Source organism: Mauremys mutica, chromosome 6, assembly GCF_020497125.1.
Source record: "Mauremys mutica isolate MM-2020 ecotype Southern chromosome 6, ASM2049712v1, whole genome shotgun sequence".
Taxonomy (NCBI): domain Eukaryota; kingdom Metazoa; phylum Chordata; order Testudines; family Geoemydidae; genus Mauremys; species Mauremys mutica.
The window spans coordinates 12,579,021-12,591,972 of record NC_059077.1 but is presented as its reverse complement, the minus strand read 5'-3'; the positions used below and the strand labels follow the sequence as shown (position 1 = coordinate 12,591,972).

At 42.0% G+C, this 12,952-nt stretch overlaps 1 protein-coding gene across 1 annotated transcript in view; it reads left to right on the top strand.

Annotated features, from left to right (window-relative positions):
• Positions 1-12,952, top strand: part of LOXHD1 (lipoxygenase homology PLAT domains 1) — a 281,541-nt gene that overhangs the window by 152,841 nt on the left and 115,748 nt on the right. Inside the window, exons 20-24 of the mRNA XM_045021840.1 lie at positions 561-721; positions 8,118-8,194; positions 9,960-10,156; positions 10,559-10,751; positions 12,549-12,709. Coding sequence (XP_044877775.1) covers positions 561-721; positions 8,118-8,194; positions 9,960-10,156; positions 10,559-10,751; positions 12,549-12,709 — 789 coding nt within the window. The remainder of the gene's footprint in view (positions 1-560; positions 722-8,117; positions 8,195-9,959; positions 10,157-10,558; positions 10,752-12,548; positions 12,710-12,952) is intronic.

Sequence of the window (12,952 nt, the reverse complement as noted above, 5' to 3'; positions counted from 1 at the left end):
GTAAACTACAGTGCTCCTCTCTGTGTATATGTCTGTTTAAGGTACTTATATGGCCTCCATCACTGGAGTATCTGAACACCTCACAATCTTTACATATATTTAGCTTCATAGTGCCCCCCTGGGGTGAGGAGGTACCATCTCAGTTTATAGTTGGAGAACTCAGGCACAGAGAGACTAGGTGATTTACCCTAGTTCCCCCAGGAAGACTGAGGCAGAGCAGAGAACGGAACGTGGGTTTCCCAGGTCCCAAGCCAACACCCTTAGAACTGGACCATCCTTCCTCCCTATTAGGGTGAGGTATGAGACTATGGATAGGAGTAAGCACCCAAAAGCTCTGGCCGCCGTTGCTTTATCAATCCCACCCTATGAGGCTAGCACAGATGCTCTGGTTTATTCTTTGGTAAATTAACTTGAACTTAATCCATTCAGCTGCTTCTGAGGGATCTTCTACATCCTGCAGCTCTGGGAGTGGTCTGATCGCAGTAATAAATGCTTGTGTTTCATTTTGTTTCTTAGGAGCCGTATTGCCTAATCTTGTTTCTTTTTTCTCTCTGCCAAAGGCTGATGAGTTCTACATTGAAGCTGTGACTTTGAAGCAGGTGAGGAGGGTGAGGATAGGGCATGATGGCAAAGGAGGAAGCAGTGGCTGGTACCTTGACAAAGTGATAGTGAGGGAAGAAGGGCAGCCAGAAAGTCAGGCTGTGGAATTCCCATGCTACAGGTACTGGAAACAATGCTCTCAAATTATGCCTTTATTTATTGATTTGTCACACTTTCAAGAGCCTAATTACTGTTCAGGGCTGGAATCTTCTGAGCTCATCTAAATCCTGCCAGATCATTTTTTTGCTTGGCCTGAAAGCAAAATGTGTGGATTGGGAGATTAAGTATAATATTGCCCTCTCCTACTAAATAGGCAGCAATCTGAAGAATAAACTTTTCAGTTATTAACTCAATGGTGCTGAGGATTTCCCAGAGACAAAATGCCACCTTCCAATGATGAATCCAATGTTAATTCAACCTTCTGCTGCAGGAATATTCTCATTGCTACTGCAGCCTCCTAGTTTTGTTGCAGATGTGGAGCCTTCTTCTGCCCTCACATGCATGTCCCATGGTCCCAAGAGCTGTGGCATGCTAGTCTCTTGTTGGGAGTGTGCAAAATCGATAAGATGCTGTCATGAAAACTCACCACATTGCACCAGGGTGGGTGGGAATCGTAGAGAAAAGGGCCGTGACTCTGCCATCCAGGCAAGTTACAAATGTATTCTTCTCTTTCCTCAAGACAATAAGTGGCCAAAAAGAAGGTGCTGTAGCTGAAGCTTCCTTTGGAGAAGCAATAGCTAGCACTCATTTTCACATCATACACATAACCAGTATCTGCCTCAACGTGGAGAGTGCAAATAATCAATAGCTAGGTGAAAACACAACAGACACAGCTTTAACATATAGTTCTGGGTCCTTCAAATCCCACTTTTATGTGCAGAGGATTTCACGCTTTGCAGGGTGAATTCCACTAAATAACAATGAATTCCCGTTTTAAAAAAAATAAGGCGCTCTCTTCTCATAGGACTGGTAGAATTTTATATACTAATATGTAAAAAGCGACAAAGAGTCCTGTGGCATCTTATAGACTAACAGAAATATTGGAGCATGAGCTTTCGTGGGTGAATACCCACTTCGTCAGATGAATGTAGTAGAAATTTTCAGAGGCAGGTTTCTCCTCCCTTGGTGTTCACACCTCAACTACTAGAAGAGGGCCTCATCCTCCCTGAGTGAACTAACCTCGTTATCTCTAGACTGATTCTTGCCTGCATATTTATACCTGCCTCTGAAAATTTCCACTACATTCATCTGATGAAGTGGGTATTCACCCACGAAAGCTTATACTCCAATACATCTGTTAGTCTATAAGGTGCCACAGGACTCTTTGTTGCTTTTTACAGATCCAGATTAATACGGCTACCCCTCTGATACTAATATGATTATTTTCAAATTGCCACCAAATGTAAAGCCACTGGGTCTGATTCTGATCTCATCAGTATAACCAGCAATTACTCCCCAGAAGTCAGTGTAAAACAATGTGAGCTCAGAATTAGGCCCACTGAATTACTAAAGCCACATCACATAACAGAGAGCAGAGCCAACTTGCCAGGGATGTAGAATTTGACACGAGATGCGACATCATGTTCATTGGGAAAAGTGGGCAAGTTTCCAAATTATAACCCTCTTAATCACAGAATAAACCCATCATGTTATGATGTTGCCACTTTTTAATACCCGTTTAATAAGTTAACTCACAATATGGTAACCAGACAGGCACTGACTTGGACATGAAATGTCCACATTGAGAACTGTTATGCTGAGTATCTTCAGAGATCCTCACAAGTCTAGCTATGTGATACATCTAGCTTACATTAATGGCTACTTCTGAATAATCTTTATGACCTTCATCCACCATGGGGTGAAGATCTTGTTCTAGTAAGGTTACAGTAAAGCACTTGACCATCCAGTTGTGATAGAAAAGATTTCATTGACCGTTAAAAACAACAACCATAAACAAGAGGCTGGAAATTAAGACCTGACTGTAGAATATCCAGCTTGCACATTCAGCCTTCGTGCCATGAATCATTAGGATTCTGTTCTTCATGTATTTTCCATGATCTGTTGTCCAAGTGAGACCATTGTCACTCACATGAGTTGTTTTGCTGTCCTTGTGCCACCATTATCCGTTCCTCTCAGAGGGAAATGGTCACATGACCGACAGAGTGGGAGTGAGTGGAGCACTGTTCCTATCACTGCCTCTGGTGCCTGCGTCTTCTGCAGGATCATGAGAAAGTGGAGCAGAATGACAGTCTACAGTTGTTGTGGAGGCTGGAGGTATCTGAAGGCAAAGGTGCTCACCCACTGCATCCTCCATAGGAATGAATAAACTTGTCCATGACCTGCAGCGTTTGGATGCTTCCACTCCTGCTGGCCAGGGATACCTCCAATTCCCTTGCTGCTCTGGATATCATTCAGAGGGGCCTGCTCCTCCAGGATACAGATACTTCTAGAAACTTGGCTAGGAGGAGCAGCCCTTCCTTAGTGAGCCAAGGCAAGCAAGTGGTAGTGTGAAGTTAGAGACTACAGTTCAGAAAGGCCAAGGGAAGCATCTGTCTCGGTCAATCTGTTGCCAGCTGGTGGATATGTTGTTGTACCCATCACCTTTCTCTTCTGTGGCCTGATCACCTTCAATTGTTACTATAGCACATTGACAAAGTCCAGGGGAAATAATTTTCTTTCTGCTGTGTCCCGTTATTTAGGACTGGTCTAAAGACATGCTCTGAGCTCAGCTGCTTCTGCTGTGATCCAGCACAACCAGAGCACAAAATACTTTCTCCCAACAGGAACATACTGGGGCAGAAAATACTAAACGTTCTCCCACCGATCTGGGTGCACTGAGATATAGGATAGAATTCCATTGTGGGGTGCTGCTTACACAGCTCTCATGATGTCTGATGCCAGAAGGACATCAACATGGATTTTCCCGTCCATGTAACTCACCGAAGTCTGTTTTGTTCTTCTCATTTATATGTGTAAACACGTGGCTAAGATTTTTTTTTTATTTCAAAGCTTTTAACAATAAGCATTTATGTAGCAGTGGAGGAGCATCCACAACAGTCCTACAAGGAGTATTAGCAAACTGAGGTGCAGAGAAGCTAAATGGATTAACAGTGAGTTTGCGGCAGAGCCAGGAATAGAATCCCGAAGTAATGTCTCCCAGTCCTGTGCTTTAAACTACCAAAATAGTTGCTGTGAAGAAAATGTAATGGCTCATCGTTATTCTCAGAGTCAGTGTATTAAAAATGCTCCTTTGAAGTACATTTCCAAGAGCTCTGTGTGAGCTCTAAAGCTTGTCTCTCACACCAACAGAAGTTGGTCCAATAAACGATATTACCTCACCCATCTTGTCTCTCTAATATCTGAGTGTTCTTTGCAGAGTGCTAGCTCATCATTCAGATGCCGTGAAATCTTTTATGACTTTCTGACATTAGAATAATTCAGATTTTTTTCAGAGTGAATCACTGAACCATTCAGTGCAATGACTGAAGCCATCTGTATATTATAAGTCCTTTCTAGTTTGGATGCTATAAACATAAATAGTGCTAACAATAACAAGGATAGGTGACAGGGTTGAATAAAATAAGAACCACCTTTCCCACCCAAACCTAGAACCAAACCTATTTTGAGGATCAAAGCTTAGGTTTTTTATTTTTCATTTTCACTTTGGGGCTCAGTGCAAGGCCAGGAACAGAGGAGCTGACAGCCAGTAATATCCCTGGCAGAAATGAAATGGAAATCAAAGACAGCCCAATCTCATGTTAGGCCAGATCCTCAGCTGGTGTAAATCATTATATCACCACTGAAATGATTTTATACCGGCTGGGAATATGGCTTGATATTTCTAGCTCAGCTTTGCAGACCCAAGAAATCTGAATATTTGTGATAAGCTTTGGACCTGACCTGAATCTCCGAACTTCTTGTGGTTTTCACATCATTGTGCATTTTGTAAATATTTGTGCAATCTGGGATTACAAGAACACATCATTTTAGTCTGATAGAGTGTGTGCAGCTCAGAGTGGTACCAGAGTGAGGTATGTGTATGTTAGAAATATCTAGACAGATGTATATAAACTACCTAGGGATTATTGATGATTTTACATTGCAAACCAAGTGCTTCTACAAGTACTTTGTACAACGAGTACTTTGGCTGTTAGGTCGAATGAATGCTATTTTAAATGGCCTGATGTGTTTAGAATGTGTTGATCCGTTAATGCCATATATATATATAACCTAGTTGACATCATTCTAAACCTCGTTCATTATACATAGAGTTCTTTTGCCCCTCCAAATTTTTGCAAACCTTGCTGCTGAGCATGGGCGGCATCTTGAGCTTGATGTACAAGGAACAAATATATAGATAAAAGTGCTTTATGATGTTCCATTGTGACTTCCGTGGAACAACATTCGAATTGCACATTATGAAGAAAAGGAGAAACAAGAATGTGTTGCAAATCAAAATCACTCATCTGGCATTATTCACAAGTCTTCATCTTACACTGCTTGAAGGGATGGTGTCCTTGCCACAGCCTGCTGTTCTCTTGGCTAACACAAGATTGGGCAATGGTAGCTGCATTAAGTCATTTCTCTTGGTAGTCTATCCCCATCTTACTTTTCACCAGCCTGTAGAAAGCTTTCCACACCTGATTCAAACTCTTCCTTGCCTCTTCATCAGTAGCCTCCAGCAAAGAGCAAAACTTCTCCGGAGAAGTCTTCCTTCATGAATTCCCTTGCAGCGCTCCCTTCTCCACCAAGGAAGCAATTAATATTTGCTCTTCTGCACCCAAAGCTCTGTTTCTTGTGGAAGACATTTTGATTCTCTCACCTTGGCTCAGGAGTGTCCTTGGATTCACTCCATATTGGGTAATTGCACCAGCAACAGCAAAGGGTACAAAAACAACCACATATACACCAGCAATGGAAGAAGCAGCTTCCAAGATGACTGATGCTAGATTAGCACAAAAAGCAACTGGCATAAAGTTGGCCATCTCAGGGGCTTCTCTCGTCCTGAAGTGCATTCTGAATTGAGAGGATTGTGGGGTGGGCAGAAATTAAATTCTGTTTTCTGAGGGTACCCCATTTAAATTCCATGTATGCAGAGGCATCTTGACTTTTGTGATGACTTAATCCCCTAGTTGTTGGATACCTGTACAAGGATGGGACCCCTGAATCATCAAGGACTACACGACACACAGGTACTAAGGATCAGTTGCAACAGGTAAAAAAAACCCAAACCCATGACTAATACAAAGACTTCCTTCCATAAGACACATGTTCTGAGATGCTCTTCATGTGTCCTCTGTACTCTCCACGCTTGGCTTCAATTCTTTACATCAATCTCTCATTCTCCAACACAGATAGCTGTGCTTCTATAACCCAAAAGTCCTTCTCACTCACCACCAAGGGCAAACAATGCACCTGATAACCTACCACAGTGTTAAACTGATATTTCTTCATGCTGATATAATTACCGCTAAACCTCTCCAACACACATGGCCACATGTTTTACAGAGTGAAAGGGAAGAATACTGGGTAGATTACATACCCGACAATCAACAAAAGATTAGCGGGGAGATTGGGGTGGGGGAATGGCATTACATGTGTGTCTTTTCTGCATGTTTCCGAGCACTTGATATTGTTGCAAAATCCCGGTGGCTGTTTCATGTTCCCCTTATGAATTCTGGCCTACAGAATATTCCTGGTGCTCTTGCCAACTCTGAGTTTTGCTTCATGTTTGGTGTTCCTGCATACTGCTGTTTCTTCTGCATAGCACCTGTGCTGATATTATTTCTGTGTGCAGGGATGGGGGGAGGAAGGAAATTCTAACTCTTTTTTTTCAGATGGAGGACATTAGAACCTGAGAAATTAAAAACAACAACAACTAGCGAAACTGGTGGGAAAGGGAGTTGGTGGCTCAGGGAATTGAGCATTGGTTCTGGATCCCTTCACCTCTAGGTCACCATTCAAATCCAGATGGTAGTGACTTTGAAGGTGTTACAGCTTGATGACTCTTTGACTTATGAGAAATGAGAAGATGGCCTCATGCTAATTGTTAGTTGACATTTGTTCACATTTCTAAACCTCTGCCTCACGGGCTTCCTTGTAATGGCAGTCTCAGCAGCAAGGCTGAAGATTGACTATGATGGAAACTGAACTCCCCTCTCCCTTTGTGTAATGGGTAAGGATGGAGCACGTTGACAGAGGACAGTGTGGGGAAACTTGTGGTGCTTCCGAGCTGCACTTGTTCAGTGGCTAAAGAGGACTTAGGCCTCCAGGGCTGTCAATCTGGCACTTCTCAACAGCACTATCATCCCTTTGAAAAGTGCTTCATGCAAACCAATTAATTTTGTTGTTGTTTCCCTTCCCTTTCTAGTTTTGGAAATCATTATCAAACTCCTTTCTCTGACAGGGTGTTAAATAATCTCGGTGAAATGTCCAAAGTTTCTTACTTATTCTTTGTTCACCACAACTGGTTCAAAACAGTATTTTTAGCTGCAGGATGAAGCAGAGTAGAAAAATTGAGCTGAGTAATTCAGAACATTAGTATAGCTCTTTTGTGAAATCAGCTCTGATTACCTGATGTTAGAAGGTTGAAAAGGCCAGCTTAGACCTGTGTGGGACAAATGACTCTAGAATGATACTTTTAATAACATCTAACACTTTGAAATAATTTGTGCTACAATCTTCTGATCAGGGAAGTGCAAATCTCTGTGAATACCACACCTGTATTGAAATGATTATGATTTTTTTTCCTTTTGGCTGTAATTTCTTCCTCCTTGGGGTTCAGGGAAACAGCTCTTCCATTTAAGTTTAAGTTTGAGTCCACGGTTCTATTTGCGACAGATCTCTCTCCTTAATTAGCCTAATAATTTGCTGTTACATTAATTTTGTGATGCAAATATATTCCTCCCTCCCTCCTGTGTTAGCACTCCAGGGTGAAGCATACTAGTTCCACAGCACATTCGGCCCTGGAATCGAGAGGCAAGATCCAATAATATAATTCAGCTCTTGTCTGGTGAAGGAGAAGTGTTTCCTGGTTACCCATAGACAGCATAGGATGAAAAGATAAAGGAATCGGCAGGCATGAGAAAAGATGTCAATAGCCTTATCTGATATTATTGTCAGAATAAAAGACAATAAGAATTGCCAGATAATGGGCAAGATTTTCAAAAGGCCCAGCCTCCCTGTTTGCAGGAGTGATTTGTATCGGCTGAATGTACACCTTCTATTTAAATGCAAATGCGAGTCGCAATAGATGCACCTCTACCTGTGTTGCAAATGGAAGATGGACCTTTTGAAAATATTAGCTCTTCGAGAATTTAGACTAATGTGTGACTGCTGTAGGGTTAGATCACACTCCGAGAACTAGGTCTCGTCTTCTTCACAGATGAACAGCCACCTAAAAATGTCACTTTATCTATACAGTGTTACTTTTTGTTACATACTATATTTGTCTGGACCTTAAAAACCCTGAAATGTGGTAAATATTAGGAGATAACTTACTTTTATTTGCAAACCAGATGGCTTGACAAAAATGAGGATGATGGTCAGATTGTTCGAGAGTTAGTACCTGCTGGGGAGTCACCGATCCTGAAAAGTGAGTTTGGTCTGGGACAAAGAAGGCTTTGGGTTGGGCTATTTATTTATTTTTAAATCAACAGGAAAACTACAATATTTATACCAATAACATCCAAGAAATGTGTGCTGAGCCATATGGGGGGAAATCTGTGATCTTTAAATCCTAGTTTATGAATGGAATTAATTCACATACAAGAGGATGACCGCCACATTTTTGTGTAATGGAAAGAATTTTAAATTTTTTTTAATAATGGCTTGTTTTGTATGACTAGAGATTGGATCCTTAAACATCTGCCTTCTGTGCAGGGTGAATGCCATTGAATAACACTAACGTTTTGTTCAATATCTTCATTAACAATCTGGAGGATGGTGTGGACTGCACCCTTAGCAAGTTTGCAGATGACACTAAACTGGGAGGAGTGGTTGATACGCTGGAGGGTAGGGATAGAATACAGAGGGACCTAGACAAATTAGAGGATTGGGCCAAAAGAAATATGATGAGGTTCAACAAGGACAAGTGCAGAGTCCTGCACTTAGGACGGAAGAATCCCATGCACTGCTACAGACTAGGGACCGAATGGCTGGGCAGCAGTTCTGCAGAAAAGGACCTAGGGGTTATGGTGGACGAAAAGCTGAATATGAGTCAACAGTGTGCCCTTGTTGCCAAGAAGGCTAATGGCATTTTGGGTTGTATAAGTAGGGGCATTTCCAGCAGATCGAGGGATGTGATCTTTCCCCTCTATTCAGCACTGGTGAGGCCTCATTTGGAGTACTGTGTCCAGTTTTGGGCCCCACACTACAAGAAGGATGTGGATAAATTGGAGAGAGTCCAGCGGAGGGCAACAAAAATGATTAGGGGGCTGGAGCACATGACTTATGAGGAGAGGCTGAGGGAACTGAGATTGTTTAGCCTGCAGAAGAGAAGAATGAGGGGGGATTTGATAGCTGCTTTCAACTACCTGAAAGGGGGTTCCAAAGAGGATGGATGTAGACTGTTCTCAGTGGTAGAAGATGACAGAACAAGGAGTAATGGTCTCAAGTTGCAGAGGGGGAGGTTTAGGTTGGACATTAGGAAAAACTTTTTCACTAGTAGGGTGGTGAAGAACTGGAATGGGTTACCTAGGGAGGTGGTGGAATCTCCTTCCTTAGAGGGAAGGTCAGGCTTGACAAAGCCCTGGCTGGGGTGATTTAGTTGGGTTTGTTCCTGCTTTGAGCAGGGGGGTGGACTAGATGACCTCCTGAGGTCCCTTCCAACCCTGAGATTCTATGATTCTATGACAATCCTCCCTTATAGGGATTTTAAGGCACCAAGAGTATAATTTCCTAAAACATTGCTAAATGAGAACAAGAACATAGCTTTTAATAATTATTTTGCATGCAAAAAACAAAAACAAACAAACAAAAAAGAGCGGCTAAAATCAACCTGTAGGCATAAAAGTAGATAAATCTACTTCAGTTTCTAACAAAGTTGACTTTTTTCATGTTTTGGTAATAATCTAACCTTGTGGGTCTGTCATCAGACATTCTCAGTCCATTTATATATCTGTTAGGGTTTTCACCCTTCCAAACCTGATATTCTATGATTCTACAGCTGGTGAACACATCTCATAGGTTTACGAGCTCCTTCCAGTCTGCTCCTCTGGGCAAGCCTCTGGTGCAAATGTTTCCTAGTCTCTCTGATTCATGCTTGTGCTCTGTTCTAGTTTGCAGCAAGCTTCAGTGATTCAGGATGAACTTTGGCAGTGCATCATGTGTCTGTGTTGTGTACATTAATATCTCTTTAGATGTCAGCTATCACATCAGTGTGAAGACAGGAGATGTTCCTGGAGCCAGCTCAGATTCTAAAGTTTTTATAAAACTATATGGTGAAAAGGGAAACACCAGCAAGGAGCCTCTGTTAGTTTCTGACAATGACCTAGGCAATTACTTTGAACGTGGGCGAGTGGATGAGTTTATTTTAGAGACTCTGGATATTGGAAAGGTAAGACTTAATCACAAGTGGGTCAGTATTTTATGCCAGTGATTTGTGTCATAATCAGCACAGTACTAAGGGAACTGCTGCACTGTAAGAGAATCTGACCTTTGGACAAAATGTTACAAACCACATTTTCAAATAGGCTGCTACAATTGCAACTAGGGGTTTTTCGTAGATACCGGTTTGGACATGTAAGGGAATGTTTCTACATGCAGTGTGGCTCTCTGCCCGCCTAACTGTCCAACTTGCATGTTTAAGGGCACATTGTGTGTTCACAAGCTGATACGTATAGAAAAGGTTTGCATGCACACAGTGAAAGAACAGAACAGACCGAGGAAGTACATTTTTATTTTATTAAGTAAACGCCTTCCTTGTTCCCCTCGCCCCTTTTTGCTTTTTCTTTTCAAGATCAACCGACTTCTGATTGGACATGATAATGTAGGGCTCCGATCTGGTTGGTTCCTGGCTAGTGTCCAGATCACAGTTCCTGTCCATGGAAGGCAGTACATGTTCCCATGCAACCGATGGCTTGACAAAGACGAAGCTGATGGGAAGGTGGAGGTGGAGCTCTACCCAAGTGAGATTGTATCCATTGAGAAATGTGAGGGAGCAAAGTGTTTGTTGTTGTTATTAATTATTATTATTATTTATCCGTATTACCGTAGTGCCTAAAAGGCCCAGAGATGAAGCAGGACCCCTCTGTACAAACCCAGAAAAGACAGGGTGACAAGCTCTGCCCCGGTGAGCTTACAATCTATGTATAAGACAAGAGAAAACAGATGGATACAGACATAGACAAGGAAACAATGATACAATATTGGTCAGCATGATAGGCAGTGGTAGCAGCACACTGTTTGTGAAAGTAAATGATAAAGCCCCATTGTTGTGGTCATTGACAATCAGATCAGAAAAAAATGAAAAAACACAAGAAAAAAACACTGTAGAGTTTATTCTTGCATTGACGGGGTTATTGCTGAGATGATGTAATAGGTTGCCTCCATCTCTGATTTCTGAGATTCTAGGAAAAACCTAGGCTATGGCCAGGCTCAGTGCAGTCAGACACTGGGTTTCCCTTGCTGCAACATCAAAGCATCTCTTTGCTGACCTGCAGCTCCCATGCTGTTCCAGAGCGGCATCCTCACACGCTACTTCCAGTTCATTACAGTCTTGACTTGCAACAGCATCTGAATTTCCAGTCCCTAGTCTCTCTTGAGAGAAGTTTTATGATAGATATGGATGAAGATCCATTCTGGTTTTGACTGACATCGGTACATTCATTTTCATTTAGAATCAAGATTAAAAGTTGACCTCGTGTCCCAAGGAAGACAAATGTAGTGCATATCCCCTCAGCTCCATGTAGCTCCCTCCTCACTACTGTATTATGGAGAGGCTAGAGCCTCTCCATAGTTAATGTTGCAGTGAGGTTCCATTTTTAAGGCCCTATTTTAGTAGCCCTCTAACTTTGAGTTGGGAGATTCACTTGACCTGACAAGCCTGTGGTCCGATGGAGAATATTTTTATCATCCGCTACTGGACTGGGTCAGACTGCTTTTCTTGAGTGAAAGGAAATTAAGGATCTGACTCCTCTTGCATTCTCAACCAAAGAATTCCCCTTCAGGGAAATGTATATAGGTCCATTGTCCAGGTGGGGTAACAGCAACAGTGTTTCTGAATGACTTGCCAAGAGTCTATATGGGAAGTCTGTGGGTGGTAGACGCTGGGGGTATGTCTATGTTGCAGCTGGGAACAAGCCTCCCAGCCTGGATAGACAGACTTGCACTAGCTCCATTTGAACTAATGGGCTAAAAATAGCAGTGTGGATGTTGAGGAGTGGGAGCCTGAGTCCAAGGTTACCTGACCCGATAGGTCTGAGCTCGGGCAGCTGATCCAAGCCACTGCCCAGGATACAACATCCACACTGCTACAGAGCTAGAGTGAATTTTTCTACCTGGGGAGGCATGCACCCAGCTGCAGTGTAGACCTGCCTATATTGTATCCACTAGATCGTTCAGACTGATCTCTTTTGGCTACTTGTAAAATTAAAACATTAGACAAATAATAATGTTTAGCTAGTGTTTGGAGTAGATTTTTAAAGCTATATTATTAGACACATTTTTCAAGTGCTTTTACCAAAGCAGAATGTGTCAGACGTTTCTGGGAGATACCCTAGCCTATTGAGATAGATAGGCACTGGCTATTGCCTATTGAGATAGGCATTGGCTGTGGAGCCATGAATTTTTTTATACATGATAAAAATAGCCTATGTGTATTATAGATAATTAATTTTCATCTCAAAGCAATTCTATGCATTTCACCATTAGCAAACTCACCCCGGAATTAACATAAGGAACTTTGTGTATTAATGCCTCCATTAAATTTATTTTTTCTTTTGGAATAGTGGTAAATTATGAGGTGTCAATAGTTACGGGGGACGTGCGGGCAGCAGGCACCAATGCAAATGTCTTCATGCAGCTTTATGGCGAGACTGGCAAAAGTGAGTTGATCATCTTGAAAAGCAGGTCAAACAACTTTGAGAGGGGAGCAACCGATATTTTTAAGGTACGATCAAGACAGCCTTTACTGTTTATCTGAAGGGAAAGAAATGAGAACCAAAACAATGTACTTTTAACAAAATGGCAACACACATTCACTTTTCAACATTCCTGCTCAATTGGCTTTTGCACTTCATGAAAAATAAACTAGTCTCCCTTTCAGGTTTCCATGCACTAGTATTTAGGATGCAGGCACTGTAGAAGAAAAGAAATATTCATTTTAGCTTTGCAAAACATTTGTAAACCTATA